Source organism: Monodon monoceros, unplaced genomic scaffold (genome assembly GCF_005190385.1).
Source record: "Monodon monoceros isolate NGI ecotype Baffin Bay Population unplaced genomic scaffold, NGI_Narwhal_1 Super_Scaffold_12, whole genome shotgun sequence".
NCBI lineage: Eukaryota > Metazoa > Chordata > Mammalia > Artiodactyla > Monodontidae > Monodon > Monodon monoceros.
In genome coordinates, this window is record NW_021703768.1 from 156,109,394 (window position 1) to 156,128,999 (window position 19,606).

At 62.0% G+C, this 19,606-nt stretch overlaps 1 protein-coding gene across 4 annotated transcripts; it reads right to left on the minus strand.

Annotated features, from left to right (window-relative positions):
* Positions 1-962: 962 nt before the first annotated feature.
* Positions 963-19,446, minus strand: MED16 (mediator complex subunit 16). Of its 4 annotated transcripts, none has more exons than XM_029217293.1 (16): positions 19,326-19,446; positions 17,760-17,901; positions 17,090-17,197; positions 16,717-16,886; positions 13,793-14,224; positions 13,016-13,121; positions 10,626-10,781; positions 9,635-9,846; positions 8,689-8,895; positions 7,498-7,708; positions 6,947-7,080; positions 6,576-6,768; positions 5,862-6,078; positions 4,667-4,750; positions 4,017-4,159; positions 963-2,892 (listed from the first exon to the last, which is right to left on the minus strand). In XM_029217293.1, exons 2-15 carry the CDS (start codon positions 17,890-17,892, stop codon positions 4,033-4,035), a joined length of 2,490 nt encoding a protein of 829 aa, XP_029073126.1. In that variant the 5' UTR covers positions 17,893-17,901; positions 19,326-19,446; the 3' UTR covers positions 963-2,892; positions 4,017-4,032. The 4 variants fall into 4 exon arrangements, with proteins under 4 accessions (XP_029073126.1, XP_029073127.1, XP_029073125.1 ...); XM_029217294.1 differs by having other exon boundaries at positions 17,760-17,937; positions 19,326-19,441; XM_029217292.1 differs by having other exon boundaries at positions 17,760-18,227; positions 19,326-19,414.
* Positions 19,447-19,606: the final 160 nt, after the last annotated feature.

The window sequence follows — 19,606 nt, forward strand, 5'->3', positions numbered from 1 at the left end:
TTGAGTGCTCACTGTGTAGACACAGCTGAGACCCAGCCCTGCTCATAGGAACCGGGTCAAATATTCCATTGCACAGGATGGAACTCATGAGTCATCCTGAAGACGGGCCTGGGGCTCTCAGCGTACTCACTGTTCATCTGAAATTCAGATTTAACTGTCGTCCTGCATTTTACCTGGCACCACTAGTGGGGGCTACAGACCGGACTAGGCTGTCCGTTTTGGTGAGCCGCGGGCCCTGAGGTCAGAGCAGGACCAGATGGAGTGGGTGGGGCAGGCAGAGGGGGAGGGATCTGGGGGTCTCCAGGCAGGAGACATAGGCTCCATGCTTTCTACCCCATGGGGGGGTTTCTGCAGTCACATGAAAACTCAGAAGTCCCTGTGACACAGCCGTCTGAGAGCCCTGTGACCCTGCAGGGCCTCTTCTAGCAATTTCCCCACAGATGCTGGTGGGAGGGGGAGGGGACAACCCTGAGCCACAGGGGAGGGGGAGCGTGCAGGGAGGGTGGCCCACGTGGCCGTGCCCCCCCCACTGCAGACGGGAGCCCACTTGCCGTGGGGAGTCAAGGGCAGCTTCCCGCTTCTATTGCCGGAGGATGGTGGCCTCGGCCTCCTCACCTGCAGCTGGGACCCGTGGACCTGGCTCTGAGGAGGCTGAGGCACAGTGAACACGCAGCCCGACAGACTGACTTGCCTCTCCCTGTCACAGTAACACCTGCCCTTGTTGACCCCGGGGGGGGACCCGTGTGGACACATGGTGGGGGCAGGATGGGGGGCAAGGGCACATCCCCACCCACAAATTCCCTCTCAACCTGGAGGAACGTTCCAGCAGGGCTCTCAGCAGGGGGCCCCCCCATGGCCCCCAGGTGAGCCCGACGCTTCTGGACAGCTGGGCCGCTTATGCCTACTGGGCTTGTCATGGCAGTTCACGGAGCGTTCCGCTTATCCACTGCTGTGTAACAAACTGCCCCAAACTCGGCGACGCTGAGCCATCCCCATTCGCCATTCGCTGCGCTCAGCTTGTGTGGGTCGGGGTCACAAGGATGTGGGGGGGAGGGGCGCGTGTCCCTGTCCCACCACCTAGATGACCAGAGGCCTGGAGGCTCCAGGATGATGGCCCAGGAGCCAGGCCAGTTCCCACCAGCCTCAGGGTCACCCGGGGTCACTTCCCCTGCACAGGACAGGTGGGAACAGGTGCGAGCCCCAGACCCAAGGGGAAGAGATGCGGACCCGCCCTCCAGGGAGCGTCCGAAGATGGTGGCCGGGGTGTAAATACCCACAACTTAACCTTAACTAATGAAACATGAGTGCAAGAAACAGGTTCATTTTTCTAAGACAAATAACTGGTTTAAAGACTTCAAATGACTTGAGAAACACAAGTTGCTTTAAAAAAACATGGTCAAATGGGGTAAAAAGGCTGAGAAAAAATATGTAGGACTGTGGACCACATGCCCCTCGACCAGGGAGGCCGCCCTGGGTCCCCTTTCCCCAAGGGGACAGAAGGCGGTGGCAGCAGCACGGGAGGTGAGTCCGAGGCAGGGTGTCTCCACCCCTCCCGGCATGGCCAGCAGCTCCGGGTCCCCACAAGTCCCCGCAGAAGCACCTCTCGGACGGCAGGACCTAGACGCCAAGTGCTGCTGCCGCAGGTGGGCGGGCCGGCAGGGAAGCGGCCCCTGGCCCAGGTAATGGGGCCCCTGGAGCGCTGCCGGCCCCAGAAAGCCCAACAGACACCGCTGCCGCGTGTCGACCTCTGCGGGGCGCCCGGCCGGCCTGCCCTCCCTTGCTCCTCCAGAGGAAAACAAGAGAAGCAATCACCACTTAACAGGCAGGCCAGAAGGAAAACAAGAGAGGCAATCACCACTTAACAGGCAGGCGCTGTGCACGGGGCCGCAGGGAGCCAGGTATAATGGGTGGAAGCAGCTGCAGGCGAAGCAGGACCCCTGGGGGCCGCGGAGCTCAGGAAACCCGGGGGGAGGGGAGGGATGCAGAGGGAAAGCAGAGACAGAGACACTCATGTGCGCAGGAACCCAGGCAGCGGGGAGCAGCCCCCACCCACGTCCAGCCCACCGCTCCCCCCCTCCCCCCGCCGCGCAGTGACCCCTGTGCCTGGCAGACACTAGGTGCTCAATAAATGCTGACAGAGCAGGAGAGCAGCGCACACGGGCGGAACCACATGCCTGTGGAGGGGGAGGGAGGCTCCAGGGGCGAGGGGGCTGCCCGGTGGCACCCAGGACACCGACAAGACACCGGCCACCCAGTGGGGACGTTTACTGGGCCTGCCCAGGTCAGAGACAGTGGTCGCGAGGGCTCAGCAGTGACAGGTACAGGTGAGGAACCCGAAGCAGACACCCGGGCTGGTGTCACCGACAGTGGCCACTGGACACCCGGCAGGTTCGTGTGGGATGTTCTGAAGGACAGAGGCCTGAGCTGTCCTGGACCCTCTGAGCTGGGACCTGGGAAATCCAGGGCAGTCACTGAGCTCTGGGGTCCCAGGGGTCGGGACACAGCCGTGGCTCTACCCGGGCCAGTGAGATCCTCAGGGCAGGGCCAGGTCTCAGTCACCACCTGTTATGGTGGCCATGCGGCCAGGCCCTCCACCCGGATCCGCCAGTAGGCTCCGAGGAAGAAAGAGCAGGGCCCGCTGGGCCGAGGGTGCCAACTTGAGGCTTCAGGCCATGTCCTCGCCTGCCCTGCCGGTTACAGAGGTGCTGGCACAGCTGATAAGGGCCGAAAAGCATAGTTCAAGGGTGGCATTGTCTCACGCACCCAGTGAAGGTCTGGAGTGCGTGGCTGCTCTGTGTCCAGCAAGGGGACAGCGTGCCTTTCCTTTCAACCCATTGGGAATCCACTGACATTCTGCACAGCAAAGGAAACCATAAACAAAACGAAAACAACCTACGGAATAGGAGAAAATATTTGCAAACGATGCGACCAACAAGGGCTTAATTTCCAAAATACACAGCTCATACAACTCAGTATTAAAAAACCAAACAACCTGATCAAAGAAATGGGCAGATCTAAATAGACATTTTTCCAGAGAAGACATACACATGGCCAACAGGCACATGAAAAGATGCACGACATCGCTAATTATTAGAGAAGAGCAAATCAAAACTACAACAAGGTATCACCTCACACCAGTCAAAATGGCCATCATTTAAAAGTCTACAAATGACAAATGCTGGAGAAGGTGTGGAGAAAAGGGAACCCTCCTGCACTGTTGGTGGGAATGTAAGTTGGTGCAGCCACTGTGGAGAACAGTATGGAAGTTCCTCAAAAAATTAAAAGCAGAACTACCATATGATCCATTCCTGGGCAAATGTCCAGACAAAACTATAATTCAAAAAGACACATGCACCCCAATGTTCACAGCAGCACTATTCACAATAACCAAGACATGGAAACAATCTAAATGTCCATCGACAGATGAATGGATAAAGAAAATGTAATATATGTATATATGTATATATATATATATATATATATATACACACACACATACACACAACAGAATATTACTCAGTCATAAAAAGAATGAAATAGTGACATTTGCAGCAACATAGATGGATCCAGAGATTATCATACCAAGTGAAGTCAAAGACAAATATCATACAGTATCATTTACACGTGAAATGTAAAATATGACACAAATGAACTTATTTACGAAACAGAAACAGACTCAGACACAGAACACAAACTCATGGGTACCAAAGGAGAGAGGGATATATTAGGAGTGTGGGATTAGAAGATACACATATAAAATAAATGACAAGGTCCTATGGTATAGCACGAAGAACTATATTCAATATCCTGTCATAAACCATAATGGAAAAGAGTAGGAAAAAGAACGTGTGTGTATATATATATACGTATATATATAAATTTATATACTGTGTTATATACCAGAAACTAACAACCTTGTAAATCAACTACAATGAAATTTTCAGAAAAATTATCCAACTAATAATTAAAGACCGTATTCACCAGACAAGAAAAAAAAAAGAAAAGAACCCACTTACAGGGGCCTGGGCGCAGTCAGGGGTAGCTGAGGGGCATCCGCCACCAGAGCCCCCCACACAGGCAGTTCTTGATCCAGCGCTGCTCCCACTGTTTGACGGCCGTGGTCTTGTTGGGTGACTTGAGCATGGTGACACAGCCGCACCTGCAGGTGGAGTCAGGAGGGTGGGGCGCTAGGCAAGGTTGGGTGGTGGCCACAGGGCCTTTGCACACGCTGTTCCACGCCACGAATGCTGTTCCCTGCAGCCCCCACTCCCCCCACACTGATCTAATTCCTCCACATCCTTCCATCCCAGTTCAGATACCACCCCCTCACCTCCCTCAGTGGACAGAGGAGGGGTTGTGGGTCCAAGTCCTGGCTCAGCCCGTCCCTAGTGGTGTGACCCTAGGGTCGTCTGGCAGCACTCGGGGCCACGTTTGCAAAGCGCAGCACTGCTGCAGTCACTCCTTCATGTCTGCACTTGTCAGGTCACTGGGAGCCCCTCAAGGGCAGGCTCGGGTCAGCCGCTCACCGCTGGGCCACCCCGGCCCTTTATGAAGACCACGGGGGCACCCGCTCAGCAGCCCCACAAGGGAGGCACTCCGGGACCCCCGTTCCCAGGTGGGAAACCGCCGGTGGCAGAGCGGGCCCGGCATCTGCTGCAGTGCTCACCTGGTGCAGGCCTTGCAGGCCTCCGTGGGGTAGGCGCCCAGGTGCAGCCTCCGCAGGTGGTCCATCTTGGGCTGGCCCGGTGCCCTGACGGAGAAGGGCATGGGAGGGGCTAGGGGGTGTACACGCACGCGCACGCACGCATGCACGCACGCGCGCACGCACGCATGCACGCACGCACACGCCAGCACAGGTCCATCTCCTAAAGGCAAAGCGTGCGTGACGCACACTCGCCGGGGAACAGGGAGAGTCTGCAAGCAGGGCTTCTATACGCCCTCCGCCCACAGACCACTAGCCCGGGGTCGGGGTGGCGGCCCAGAACCGCCACGACGTCTGACAGCCTGGCGCCCAGAGCCTCTCAGAGAGGACCTGGGGCTGGGGCGGGTCGGCCTGTTACGCTCGTATCACACGTTTGAAAACTTCTGAGAGTGTGAAACCCCTTGTGCGACCAGCCACCTCTCCTTGTAAAGTTTTTTCTGAAACCCAAGCACAAACCACAGCGTGTGATTCATCAGGCTGTTCCTCCCACAGCGAGACACGCAAGAAAATACAGAAGGTGTTGAAGGCAGGTCCAGAGCGCTTCCCGGGGAGGCGGGGACGCGAACCTCCACTTGGGGATTCATCGCTCGAGCACCATTCCAGGCAGGCGGCCCGTGGGGTGCTGGGTTTGGGTCCTGGCCAGCTGCCTCCTGACTGCATCTCTGAGGTTCAGTTTCCTCGTCTGTTAAATGGGGACAAACCCCCACCCCAAGGCACTGCCGGGCAGTCGTGAGCTCACTCAGCAGGGGTGGGCCGTCCAGACCCCACACATTCCAAAGAATGGCTCCTGAAGTCACCTCTAAGCCCTGGGAGGTCTGCCTGAGAGGGTTCTGATTCCCTGGGGCCTTGGGCCCCACCAGGCAGTCCAGGCTGCAGTGCGATTTACCGTGGGGGACTGGGGCGTCAGCTTGAACTCTGAACCAAGGTCAGTCACGTGGGGCCCTCCAGGCAGGCGGTGACAGACCAGAGAGAGGATGATGTCACCCAGACAAGCGAGGGCACAGATCAGCACAGGCCGAGGCGACTGGATGGAGGGAAGTGACCAGGAGGGGAGAGAGGGTGGAGGTGGGGGAGTCTCTGAAGCAGCACTAAGGTCAGGCTGGAAGGAAGCCGCGGGCACGGCACGTGCAAAGGCCCCGAGGCAGAGATGGGCACGCACCTGATGAGGCCGTCCAGCTGCAAGCTGGTGGCACTGCCGGGCAGAGCGGGAGGCTTGCCGAAGTGCAGACGCAGGGGCTGCTTGGGCTGCAGGCGGCTGACGAGGCCATCGCTGACGGGCAGCCAGTCCAGGCTGGGGATGAGAAGCTGGCTGGGCAGCAGGCAGCACTCGTCAACGAGCGCCTCATCCGGCTCGCTCGTGGGGCCCTCATCGCGGCCTGCGGGGAGGGGACCACGGGGATATCTTGCTCAGCAGCCTTGCCCGGAGGGCTGCCCACCCAGGAGGCATCATGGCCTCCTCAGAGCTCACAGAGCACCAGGCACAGGCCCCAGCCCTGCCCCGACTTCCTGAGTGGCCCTGGGAAGCTCCTTCCCCTTCTCGGGCCTCAGTCCTCTCCTCTGTAAAATGGGGACCCACTTATTCATTTAAAAAATATGCAGCGAACACTGGGTGCCCTTCCTGGCATCACGGATGTGACGATAGAACCTGGCCACAGAAACACACGACCTGGTGACACAAGACAAACAGGTGCCTGAGAGTGGCTGATGTTTAATGAGCACACACACTGTGCCTGGACCCGTGTCGGGCGCCGGGGGAACAGTGGGGGCCACGGCAGAGCCAGTCTGACCTGCGGGAGCTTATATTCTGGTGGGGGGACTCAGCCAGGGCTTGTATCTTGGCGGCGGAACGAGAGTAGAGAGCTGGGCGCCTTACAGCAGATCCAGAGCTTGGTGAGCAGGCGGAAGAGCAGGGACATGCTGTCCTGGGTGTCAGAGGTGGCCGTGTACACAGGCAGGCAGCTGGGCTTCAGCAGGCCCCAGATGCGGATGACAACCATCAGCTCCCGCAGCGCGCCCAGCGACGCGCCGTCCCGCAGGAAGCTGTGGCCTGGCCGCAGCGGGGAGCCCTACGGGCAGAAGGGCCCAGGTTGCTTACTTCAGCGTGCGCCGCATCCTAGGACCTCAGCAGGCCCCGAGGGGAGGGGTCTTCTGGGAGGGGCGGGGTCAGGGAGGTGGGGCTTCAGGGGACAAGGCCAGGGGCGGGGCTCCTGGGGGTGGGGCTCCCAAGCAGGAGTGCAGGCGCACCTGGTTGGGCAGACTAGCCAGCAGGTAGAGCACGAAGTCGCCCACCCACTGCAGGAGCTGCTGCAGCGCCTGAAGCGTGTTCATGTCCAGGACGAACTCCTCCGTCTTGAGGTTGATCATGACCTTGTCAATGTCTGGGAGAGGACAGGCAGTCAGGGGCGGCCAGAAACTCACATGTGCGCCCATCAGCACGCACGGTGAGCTGGGCCCGCCCCCACAGGCCGACACCAACGTCGTGAACAAGCAAATGAGGGACGGGCCTGCCTGAGCCTGGGACCCTGGAGGGCAGGGTTGGAGGGAGGGTCTCTGGGTGTCCACCGCTGGCCTTCAGATCGCTCTGCCCACCCCTCGGACCCCCTGTGCCGGGCACCCTGCAGCTCCCGCCGGCCTCCAGGCCTCCACACAGGCAGTGCCCCTGGGGACGCCATCCCCAGGCTGGGTCATCTTTGTTCCCATTAACGCCCACCGCGTGTCCCCGACACCCCAAACGTGCGCGACGGCCAAGGGGTCCTCAGCAGCCAGGGCGGCCCGCAGGACGGGGCAGGACCCACCGACATCCGTGATCTTGGCGCAGACCTCCGTCAGCCGGTCGCCGGGACTCTTGTCGGGCGTGTTGAGCACGTGCGGGCGCAGCAGCGACTTGAGTGTGGAGCTGGCGGCGATGAGGAAGAGCTTGGCGTGGTACTCACACACGCGGGTCACTGCGCAGGGCGACAGCTTGCAGAGCGAGGCCTTCATGGCCAGGATCCGGGTAGAGAGGACCTGGGGGGGCGGAGGATGTGAATGGGCGGGGCACGCGCCTGAGGGGCCGGGGAGAGCGAGGCGCTGGGCCAGCCGGGCAAGCCGCTAACCATCTCTGGGCCTTGCCCTCCTCATGGCGGAACCAGGTAGGAGGACCTTCCTCACAGGATGGCAGGGTCTCAACCTGCGGGCGCGTGTGCCCCAGGGGCCCAAGGGACACACCTGGGACACCTCACGACTGGGGACGCTCCTGGCATGAAGTGGGTGGGGCCACAGATTCTGCTCTACCCCCCACAGTTCCTGAAACCTGTTGTCTCCCAGGATGAGTGGAGGACTTAAAACAGAAAGATGCTTGCCTACGGAGAATCCCCTGGTGGTCCGGTGGTTAGCACTCTGCGCTCTCACTGCAGAGGACCCAGGTTCAATCCCTGGCGGGGGAACTAAGATCCCCCAAGGCATGAGGGGTGCGGCCAAAAAAAAAAAAAAGTGCTTGCACACAGCTCTGCCCGATGACAAGAGATCTGATCACTACTGGCGTCCCTGGCTCTGAACCCAGCTCCGTCCTGCGCTGTTCCCCGGATCGGGCCTAGCACTCGCACATCTCAGCAGGCTGCTAATGGGAATGGTATCTCTCCTTCCTGTTTTCTCCTCGACGGCTGGCACAGAGGGCAACTTCAGATGCTTAGCAGCGCTGACCTCTACAGCTGCCCCACTGAACTCGGGGTGGTGGGGGTGGGGGTGGGGGGGGGTGGGGGGGGTCTGGGTTTTACAGGTGCGCCACCATGGCGTCTGAACGATCACTTCTCTCTGGCTCACCCGTCTGTAAAACTCCCATTTAGTGCTCTTATCGCAGAAGCAAAGGCCTCCAAAGCCACCCAGAGGCAGGTGGCGTCAGGCCCACAGCCACGCACTGCTGGGCTGAGGTGGCAGCGAGAGGTGGGCCGTCCGGCCTGCGGGTCACCCTGGCGGAGGGACGGGGCAGCAGCCAAGGGGGGCGGCACCTGCTGCAGCTCGGCCTTCTGGCGCGTGTACTCCTCATGCAGCTTCTCCACCAGGCTCTGCACCATGCTGGGCTGCACGTGCAGCAGGATGTCCCACCAGTCGTAGCCGGTCACCATGCAGTACTCCAGCAGGAAGAGTAGGTGCCGCAGGGCCAGCCCCGCGTCCAGCGAGTGGCCCATGGAGGGCGAGATGCGCAACATGCTCAGCTGTGGAGGAGGGCGGGGCGTGAGGGGGCGGGGCCCGAGGGGCAGCTGGGGGCAGGGAGGGCACGGCCAGCGCGGGGCCCAGGCCTGCCCCCTGTCCTGTCACACGGGAGGGCTGCAGAGCCACAGCCCAGCCACGTGGAGTGAACGGGGGCCACAAGCCCCAGGTTTCCATAGCTGTGGCGATTCCCACATAGGGCCTGAAGGGCCTCCTAGCCAGCAGGGCGCCTGTCGGGTGACGGGGCCTGCAGGTCCACCTGGGGGCCGTGTAGTCCCTGGGAACACAGACCTCGTGCTCCCGAGAAGCCCAACCCACCACCCGGAGACACCGAGGATGGGGCCGGAGCAGAAGTTACAGGGTGCCCGACAGCAACTCGCAGGAGCCCACTGCGGGGGGCGGGGGGCACGCGCACGTGGGTGTGAGTGTGCAAACATGTGCACGTGTGTGAACGTGCCAGTAGGACAAACGTGAGGTGGGAGCGTACAAGGGTGTGAATGAGCGTGCAAACACATAGGCAGGTGTAAGCGAAAGCATGAGTGTGTGAGAGTGGCTGTGAGGCTGCCCGCCCTCCTGCCAGGCCACGGACAGGTTCCCCTGGGAACCAGGAGGCCAACTCGCAGAGCACCTGCTGCGCACTGGGGGCCTAGGACTCCTTGATGTTAGGAGCAGCACCCTAAGGGCCCCCACTTTCTAAGTGCGGCCCCCCGCCACAGACAGCAGTCCCCCGGGGACAGCACTGACCCTGCCGTGGTTGTCGATGCCCACGAGGGCCAGGGAAGTCCAGGAGAGCTGCATGGCCTTGAAGTGGACGGCAGGGCCCGTGGTCCGAGGGCGCTTGATAGCCGGCTCGTCCACGGAGCGGGGGGCTGCGGAGCTATAGAAGATGGCCATGGTCTGCAGCGAGAGCCGGTGCACGATGTGGACGCTGCCGTCATGGAAGGCCAGGGCCAGCCCTGGGGGCACGTGTAGGGTCAGGCGGCCGAACCCAGCTCTGGACAATGGGAAGGGGCAGCCACCACGCCCAGCAGAGGCTGTGCTAAGGAGCGGCGTGAGCCCTGAGCCACTGGGTCGCACCCCCCCCAGTGGGGTCCAGTCCTGGCTAACCGGCCCCCGAATCGGTGGAGCAGACTGCACCCTGTCTGGGCACCTCTGCCCCGCTCCCCTGCGGCCGGCACTAAGTTTGGCCGATGTGAGGCAACAGGTGACTTCCACGGGGACAAGTGGGAGGGGCAGGCGGAGAGGACAGCAGATGGAAAGGGCCTGGGCCTGATGTACACAAAGGGCCTCGGGGCGGAACGGAGGCCAGTAAGCTCAGGGGCTTGTAGAACCCAAAGCCCGTAATCTACAGCAGGGGGCTGGGGGGCTGCCCTGGGCCGGCACCAACACGGCCAGCCTGATTCACCCAGGGTCACAGGCGCCAGGGCCCAAACCCAGAATCGCCACGTGAGCTACTACAACGGGGGTGGGGGTGGGCATGGGAAGGAAGCTTATCTGGAAAGTTTTCCCCAAGTTCCCAGCCTCTCCCTTGTGGACTGCTAACAGCCCTCTACGTAGTAAAAGAGCACAGCTTGACGGTGGCCTCACAGCCCTTTGAGCCCATCAGATCCTGAAAGCAGTACCCTCGTCCCCAATGGGACTGACGTGAGGCCGGGGGCTAGGTTCCCAGGACCCTGTGACGGAAGCCCAAGCTCAGGGCCCACCCCATTCCCCCGGGGGCTCTGAGACACCATACCGAGGCCGGGGTAGAACTGGGTGTCGCTGGCCACCTTCAGGTCGGTGTTGGTGAGCGAAATGGGGAGCTTGGGCAGCGCCACGGCGGACACGCGGTCCAGGTCGTTGGTGGCTGACAGGATCCGCCATTTGAGAATCGTGGGCTGTTTGTCACCAACTAAAAGGGAGTGGGGGGGACAGAGAGCAACAAAATGAAGACAAGACAGGGGGGTGGTGAGGGGGTGAACTGAGAGATTGAGATTGACATATATACACTAATATATATTAAATAGATAATGAGAACCTGCTGTATAAAAAAATAAATACAGGGCTTCCCTGGTGGCGCAGTGGTTGAGAGTCCGCCTGCCAACGCAGGGGACACGGGTTCGTGCCCTGGTCCGGGAGGATCCCACATGCCGCGGAGCGGCTGGACCCGTGAGCCATGGCCGCTGAGCCATGGCCACTGAGCCTGTGCGCCCAGAGCCGGAGCCTGTGCTCCGCAACGGGAGAGGCCACAGCAGTGAGAGGCCACAGCGGTGAGAGGCCCGCGTACCACAAAAATAAATAAATAAATACCAAAAAAAAAAAATGAAGACGAGACAAACACGACAAGGGTGCACCTGACCCAGCACCCTGCACCTCCTGGAGACCCAGCGAGCTCACGTGACTGGGGTCGGGGGAGAGGTGGTGGACCCCAAAGGATCCGGTCCTGGCCCTTCACGGGAACAGGAGGAGGCACCCGCCTGGGCCGCGAGGCTGTCAGCTGGCGGGGGCGGCTCCACCTTGTCCCCTCAAAGGAGCCAACGTGCTGAGAAGGGGAACCCACCCCCGACCCTGCCACCACACAAACCCCAAAACTCCCCAGTGACTCGGCCGGCTTGCACGGGGTTCTGTCTCTGTGGTCTGAGAGGTCCTGGGTGGAACCCCAGCTCTCCCCATGAGCCGGACCGACAGGTGGCCAAGACGGGCCCCTCCCTGCGCCCACACCCCCGGTGTGATGACGAAGCCCCCCAGCAAGGGGTGGGGTGGTTCCCGTCAATCTGGGTTTGGCCCCTGGCGCTGCGGGCATGATGTGAGCAGAGGCTCAGTGGCGCCCGTGCACCTGGACTCCAAGGTGACACTGAGGTGAGCCCGGGCGCCCAGCCAGCGGCCAGCACCCCAGCTGCCCTGGGGTGATGGCAGACACAGGGAACCAGGACAGAGCAGCGGAGGCGGCCTGGCCCACCACCCTCCGGGTTGTGGTTCTGAGCCAGAGTTTGGGGCTGGTGTGTGACACGGCAAAGCTCGCTGTGACAGCACACCTCTACCCATCTGCCCTGAGAGCTCTTCCCTGGACGGCCCAGCGCAAAGGGGCTCTTGGCAAACGTCATCCCACAGGGAGACCGAGGCCCAGCGAGGTACGATGCTGAGCACAGCTGTAACGGTGACAGCTACGGCGATGCCCAGGGAGGGAGGGCGAGCAGGCCAGGCACCCGCACCCACACCCAGCCTGGTGGTCCCGGCCATTCCTAGCTTACAGAGGGGAGCGGCCGCTGTCAGAGGCTGAGCTGCTTGCCCAAGTCCACCTGGACCCACGTGTCCACCCAAGTCAGGCCAACCCCTGGAGCATGGGCTGGACGGTGGCTGGCAGAGCGGGGGCCTGAGAGGGAGGATGGGCTGGCGGGGGACGCTTAGGGCAAAGGCAGGGCGGTAGGAGAAGAGGCAGATCCAAGAGCCCGCAGGCCACGCGAAGCCAGGACGAGGGGCGGGGTGGGGGGAGGAGGTGCGGGTGAGCTCGGCACTCGGGACACCTGCATCAGGACAAGGCTCGACCCGCTGACGGGGGTGACGGCCCTCTCACGTGAGATGTGGGCCCGCTTGTGACAAGGTCCCAGGGTGTGCGTGGGGGCCATGACCCGCCTGACGGCCACGCCCACAGCTACTGGGACAGAGGAGGGACGAGGGAAGGGCTGGGACCCCTTGTGGCCCCGCCGCCCCGCGGCATCACTCAGGAAAGGCAGCATGGCCTTCTTCACATTTAGTTCCTCCGAGGCCACATCGAGCAGCTTAGGCAACCACCTTGCGGGCAGGCAGAGACTCAAGGGGCCTCTTGACATGGCCCCCCGGCCACTCCAGGGCCAATAGCGCTGCCATCAGCGGGAACACGCCCCGTGTGGCCGCAGGTTCACCCCCGGCTTCCAGGGAAGTAGCTTTTCCGGCTTCCCAGCCACACAGGTGTCAGGAGGGGGGCCAGTCCCGGCGGGGGACTCGGGGCTCCGCGTGGGTGTCGGGACAGAAAGGGAGAGAAGGGGATGGTGGGCACGTTCTTGGCAAACTCAGGTCACCCCCGTGCCTCACTCTACCCGAGGGCTCCCAGAGGACCCCAGGTTCCCGGGAGGCTGCGTGTCCCTGGCCGGCTGGAGCGGGACTCACCGGCGGGCGAGAGCTGCTGGAAGATGTTGTTCACGGGGAGCCCCTCCTTGCGCAGAGACCAGCACTCCACCACGCTGCTGGTCTGGCTGGACGCACACAGCAGCACCTGGGGGGGCGGGCGGCTCGGTGAGGGGCCTGGACCAGCCCCTCGGCCTCTCCGGGCCTCCGGCTGCTCCACGGGGCTCACATCAGCACCCGCCTCACAGCCGCTGTGGATTCCGACCCAGGTACACCCAGCCGGCACTGCATCTGCCCCCCATGACCCCGCCTCCCCTGGGGAAGGCAGTCGCTCAAGGCACCCCCGGCGGGAAACGAGGGGGCCGGGGAAACGTACTGGGACTTCATGAAGCTGGGTGCTGATCAGTGCAAGGTTATGAGGGGGCCCCGGTGCAGCTGGCTGAACCTCGCCCCCAGAAATGTCCCGGTCATGGTCCCAGGACCTGTGGATATGTCACCTCACGGGGCAGAGGGGACTTCGCAGGTGGGATTAAGTTAAGGCCCCTGAGACGGGGATGACCCTGGATTCACGGGGGGCCCAGCGTCATCCCAGCGTCCTTATAAGAGGAAGGCGGGAGGGTCAGAGGCAGAGAGAGACGGGAGATGCTGCGCTGCTGGCTGTGAGGATGCAGGAGGGGCCGCGAGCCAGGGATGCGGCGCCTCTAGAAGCTGGAAAAGGCGGGAACCGATGCTCCCCTGGAGGCTCCAGAAGGACCAGCCCTGCCCACGCCTGGATTTAGCCCCGAGCGGTCCTACCACAGGGTGGCCGGGCGGGCACACCTGCTCTGACATATCTCGGGCCAGGAACTTGAGGTGGGTGATGGCGGGGAGCCGGTCCCGGCGGTTGAGGTCAGTGGTGCAGCGCATGAACAGCGAGGGCAGGATCTCGGTGTCGATGCGGCATTTCTCGTTGACGACGCTCACGCACACCTTGTAGAACTGCACTGGGGATGCACTGCTGCCGTCTGCCGTGGCCACCACGATGTTGCCGCCACCCGTGAAGGCGATGTCGGCCAGGGCCACGCGGCCACGCAGCCGGCACAGGCTCTCCGTCGAGGTCAGCACTTGCCCGCTGGGCTTGAGCAGGGACACGGTGACCAGGCCGCTGACTGTCACCGCAATCCAGCCCTCCATGGGCTTGCCCCCAAACAGCGTGAGCGACGGCGAGAACTTGACTCGGGAGAACTTCTCGCCAAAGCTGGAGGCGCCCGACTGTGGGGGAGGGGGAGGGGTCAGCTTGGGGCAGCCCCGGCCCCGGGCATGCACTTGGCCTTCAGGGGTCTGCCTCTGTGACCCCAGGACGCCCTTCTGGGAGTCACACCCTTGGGAACATGGAGGAACCATGTGGCAGAAGGCACGAGAGCACGAACTTGAGTTCAGATCCTGCCTCAGCCACTCAAGCACTGTGTGACACGGGCCTCTCTGACCCTCAGTATCCCCATCTGTACGTCCGAGAACTGTGGTGAGGATGACACGGCTAAACAGGCGCAGGACAGGACTCACCGTGTTTTCCTCACAGGGTCAGACACTCGGTATTTTCAGTTTTGTGAGCCCAGTGGTCTGCTGCGACCACTCAGCTCTTCCTCTGCGTCCGCAGCAAAGAGAAGCAGCCGCCAGTGAGACTGCTTACAAAGTGGGCGAGCCAGCAGGCTGCAGTTTACAGACCCTGGAGGTAAGGCATTCCGGCTGTGCCGCCAAGTACAGCTGCCACTGCCATGTCACCTTTCCAAGCCAGGTCTAAGTTACAATTAACGTGCAGCAAGATTCACCTCTTCCCGGCTTTCGGTTCAAGTTGATAACCACCCCATGGTGGAAACCGCTCCGATCCTGGGCAGGAACGTTTCTACTCCCCTCGGAAGGGCCCTCGGGCCCCCAGCCAACCCCCGCCCCGGCCCTGGTTTCTGTCCCCGGCTGGGCCTTTCCCAGCGTTCCACCCGGGCGGACCCGGGGGCAGCCTGCACGCCGGGTTCCTTTCAATCCGGGCAACATGTCTGTCACTGAAACAGCACGAGCTGGAGACTAAGCAGGGCTCTCTGGGCAGTGGGAGAGTATGTGCCCTCTCTGTCTGGGGAGCAGACCCACAGGGCCAGGCGTCCAGGGAGGGCAGGGCTGACCACGGCCCCAACAGAGTCTTCCAGACGTGGAGGTGCCGGCACTGTTGGAAAGAAAGAAGCAAAAGCCCGCGGATGACCCCTGAGGAGAGACGCTGGCAGTGTGAAAAAGAAACGTCGCACAGAGAACAAGGTCCAGAAGGTTAGGCAGCAAGCCCTGCAGTTAGAATTCCTACCAAGGGGAGAGGGCACAGACGCCTGACCTCAACATCACGGGCGAGAGCCGCGTGCATGCCCGAGCGTTTTAAATGAGCACATCCGTCTCTTATAATTTAGAGACAAAGGTATCTGGTGGTAAGGAGAACAGTAGCCCTGATGCTCGCAACAGTGTGGACAGACCTTGAGAACACGACGCTGATGAGAGAAGCCAGACACAGAAGGACACACGGTGTGTGATTCCATTGATGGGAAACGTCCAGAACAGGCAAGTCCACAGGGACAGACAGTGGGTTCATGGTTGCCAGGGGCTGAGGTGGGGAAGGGGAGTGAGGCTAATGGGGACAGACTTCCTTTGAGTTGAAAAGAATGGTCTGCGGCTTCCCTGGTGGCGCAGTGGTTAAGAATCCGCCTGCCAATGCAGGGGACAGGGGTTTGAGCCCTGGTCCAGGAAGATCCCACATGCCGCGGAGCAACTAAGCCCATGCACCACAGCTACTGAGCCTGCGCTCTAGAGCCTTCGAGCCACAACTACTGAAACCTGCGCACCTAGAGCCCGTGCTCCGCAACAAGAGAAGCCACCGCAATGAGAAGCCCGCGCACCGCAACGAAGAGTAGCCCCCGCTCGCCACAACTGGAGAAAAGCCCACGCACAGCAATGAAGACCCAACGCAGCCGTAAATAAATAAATAAAGGAAACAAAGAAAGAAAATATTAAAAATAAAAAAAGGAATGGTCTGAAATTGAGTGTGGTGATGGTCGTACTAGTCTGTGGCGATACTAAGTAAACCACCAATCTGTATGCTTCAGGTGAGTGAGCCATACTAAGCGACTTGTAACTCAGCACCACTGTTACATAAGAAAAGAGAACAGACAAAGGGAAGGCAGCACGCAGCCCCTGCCCCCGCTCCCTGTGGCCTGGAGCCAGCGCTGTGTGCGCTGCTGCCAGATGCTGACAGTAACTGTCCCCAGGCCCTGCACCGGGCGCAGGGAGCAGACCCGGGGAAGGGATGGGAGAAAAGCCACTTCCCACAGCACCAACCCAGGAGGGGCTCCTGGCTCTGGGGAGCAGCCGGCAGAGCAAGCCACGTGCGCCCCGGCCGCCCCACCGAGCCCTCTCAAGCCTTCTCGTGCTGAACCCTCACCACGGCCAGCGGCAGCCCCACTTGATGGTGAGGAAAGCGACGGGTGAGGCGTGGCATCGCGATCTGAGTTCAGCACCTTGGACCCAGGCAGCTCCCCTCTCGAGGGGACGCTGGGCTGAACCGTGGGGTACAGGCAGGAATTCTGGGATCTCACCACACCAGTCACACGGGGGCTGCTGGCCACACGGGTGCTGACCCTGCACGGCAGGTGTGAGCCGGGCCCGGGCGAGGCGGACCAAAAGGGTGCTGGTGACACAAGAGGAGGAGCCGCGGCCCCAGGCAGGACACCCACCTTTTCCACGTGCAGGGCCAGCTTCACACCGTTGTGCAGCCACGACAAGGCCACGATGGGGTCCCCCTCCACCAGGCTGCCCACGGGGCTCTCCCAGCTGTTGGCCAGGTGGTCGGCCATGCTCCAGCACTTGATCTGCCCATCGGCATCAGCAGACAGCAGCCTCGAGCCTGTGCGGGGCAGGGGCCAAAATCGCGTCACAAGCCACCCCCCCCCGCCCCCCGCCACTGTCCATCAGGGGCCCGGGTGGGAGAGGCCGGCCTGGGGGCAGTAGAGCAGGGAGGGGCACAGGCGAGTCCGGAAAGGACTCTGGACAGCAGCAGTGGGCAGAGCAGGGCCCGCAAACCCACAGATCAAGGGGAGCTGCCCTCACCTGACTGGTCCCACTCGAGGCAGGTGACGGCCTCGCTGTGCCCCGAGCAGATGGAGTGCACGTCCCAGGGGTGCTCGGTGTCCAGGATGTGGATCACGCGGGTCAGGTCTGTGAAGGACGGTGTGCTCAACACGGCAACAACAGCCGGGTGCCCGATGACCCCGGGGGCATCAGGGAGGAAGAAGCAAAGCCCCGGCCACGGGGACTCAGGAGCCGCTGCTGACACGCCAGCCGCCCGAGTAGAGATGGAGCGGCCCGTGACCCTGCCTCCAGTGGGGCAAAGGAGACGTAGAAAACGGCACCGGAAGAAAACAAACCCCAAATGTTAACAGTGGGCGTCTCTCCGTGGAAACTAACGGCTGGTTCTTTCCCTCACCCTAAGTTTCTGTGTTTTTCTAATTCCCTCTCCCGAGTGCACGTCACTCAGTGACAGAGACAACACAGGCCCGGCTGGCACCTCAAAGTCAGGTGGTGACACGTTTGGTCTGGAAAACTCAGGCAGGAGCCTCAGCGAGCTGCACGGGGCCACCCACCCCTGGGCCCTGCCATCCCACGGGGTGATCCCAGCGCCCCCGGCTCCAGGCCCTCTGCACCCCTCACCACCCCTCGTCTTGGAGGAGGAGACCCTGTGGGAGCCGGGGGGTGGGGGGCAGGGGAGCGGCTGGCGCACCCTGGTCGTCACTCCGCAGGTCCGTGGTGAAGGCGATGAGGTTACGGCAGGACCAGGTGCAGGCCAGGGGCACCGACGGGCAGTGGGTGCTCTTGGGCCATTTCTCCCACTCGCAGATGTAAGCCAGGTCCATTGTGCCCACCTGCCAAGGTCACACACGGAGGACAGTCACCAGCTCCTGCGGCAGGAAGACTGGCTTGTCATCGATGTTCACGCAGCATCTGCAGGACCCCAAGGGCAGTGCTGGACACTGGGTTACCGCGGGGGACAAAGTGGACTCAACCCCTGCCCCGCATGTGGCGGGGGAGCTGCATTTTACTCATGCGCGGCCAGGGAGGCCTCCCCGGTGGAGGTGTGAGGGATCGAGGCAAGCAGCCTGAAGGAAGAGCATTCCAGGTGGAGGGAACAGCCAGTGCAAAGGACCAGAGGCTGGACTGAGCCTGGGCGCTCAAGGAGTGGAACGGGGCCCTGTAGGGCAGGAAAAGGGTGAGTGAGGGAGCGGGGCAAAGCAAGGGTGGGGAGGGGACGCGACAGGTCGTGCAGGGCCTGGGGGGTTTCACCCTGAGGGAGGTGGCAGCCCCAGGAGGGCTGAGGCCTGTTTATGTTTCACAGGCCACTCTGGCTGTCTGGAGGGCGAGGCTGCGGGACAGGCTGCGGGGTGACTGCACTGGTCCAGGTGAACAAAGCTGGGGACAGTGCAAGCTGTGAGGAGCGGTAGGGCAGGACACGGGTCTATCCTTAAGGAGGAGTCCACGGACACCCAAGAGCACCGGTGGGGCTGCCTTTGACAGAGGCAGGGAGGGGGCCGGGCAGCAGCTTGGTGCAGGGCTTCCACAGGTAACTAACAACGGGAACGGTGAACGTTTCCTCAGCGCGCTCCATGCGCCAGGCATCGATTAAGCTTATTTCTTTTCACCTTTACTAAAGCGCAGTGAGACTGGGAGTACGATCGGCCCCGTCTTCCTCAATCACGACCCCCAGGCCCCAGGCTTCTTCAAGCCCTGCCCGGGAACACCGAGGCCTCGCCCACAAGCCCCTTCAACAGTCTTTAAGCTCTGCCCCCAAAGCCCTCCGGCCCCGCCCCCTACAGTATTTGCTTTCCACACTCCACTCCCAATTTGCCCCTTGTGTCCCCAGGCCCGGCCCAAACTCTGTTTTCATCTCAGGGCCTCCCAAACCACCCCATTGGCCTCGCCTCCATACACCTGGCCCTTCAGGTCGCGCCCCCAAGCCCCCCCACCCAACGCACCTCAGGCCCTCCGCGGGGAGGTATAACCTTAGGCCCCTCCCCCGATCGTTCCAGGTCCCGCCCCGATTTCCCCCTGCTCCGGATGCCCCGACTCCCGGGGCGCCTCAGGTCCCCCCAAGTTTCCGCCACGACCCCCAGACCCCGCCCAGCGCACTCAGGCCGCGTACCCAGCACCCTTTGCTCTCCAGGCCCGCCCTCTGACCCCACAGGCCCCGCCCCGGGCCCGCTAGTTACCGCCTTCCCCGGCCGGCGCTCCGCGCTGCCGCGGCGCCGTCCAGAGGCCGGCCGACCGCCCGAGCCCCCAACCCCGCACTCACCGGGCCGGCCTGTGCGTCCAGCCGAGCGGGTGGCCGCAGCCTCCACTTGCCCTAATGCCCCGGCTCCGCCGCCGCCATCTTCCCAGGAGCAAAGATTCGCCCGCGCAGCGCAGCCGCTTCCCAGAGACTTCTGGGACGGCAGCGGCTCCGGCTCCGCCCCTCTTCCAGTATAATTTGCATGCGACCATGGATTCCCAGCAGCCACCCGAGTCATATTTGGTGGAACAAAAACCACTTTCCCAATTTCAGTGAATGACCCCATTTGGTTAAGGTATTGTTGC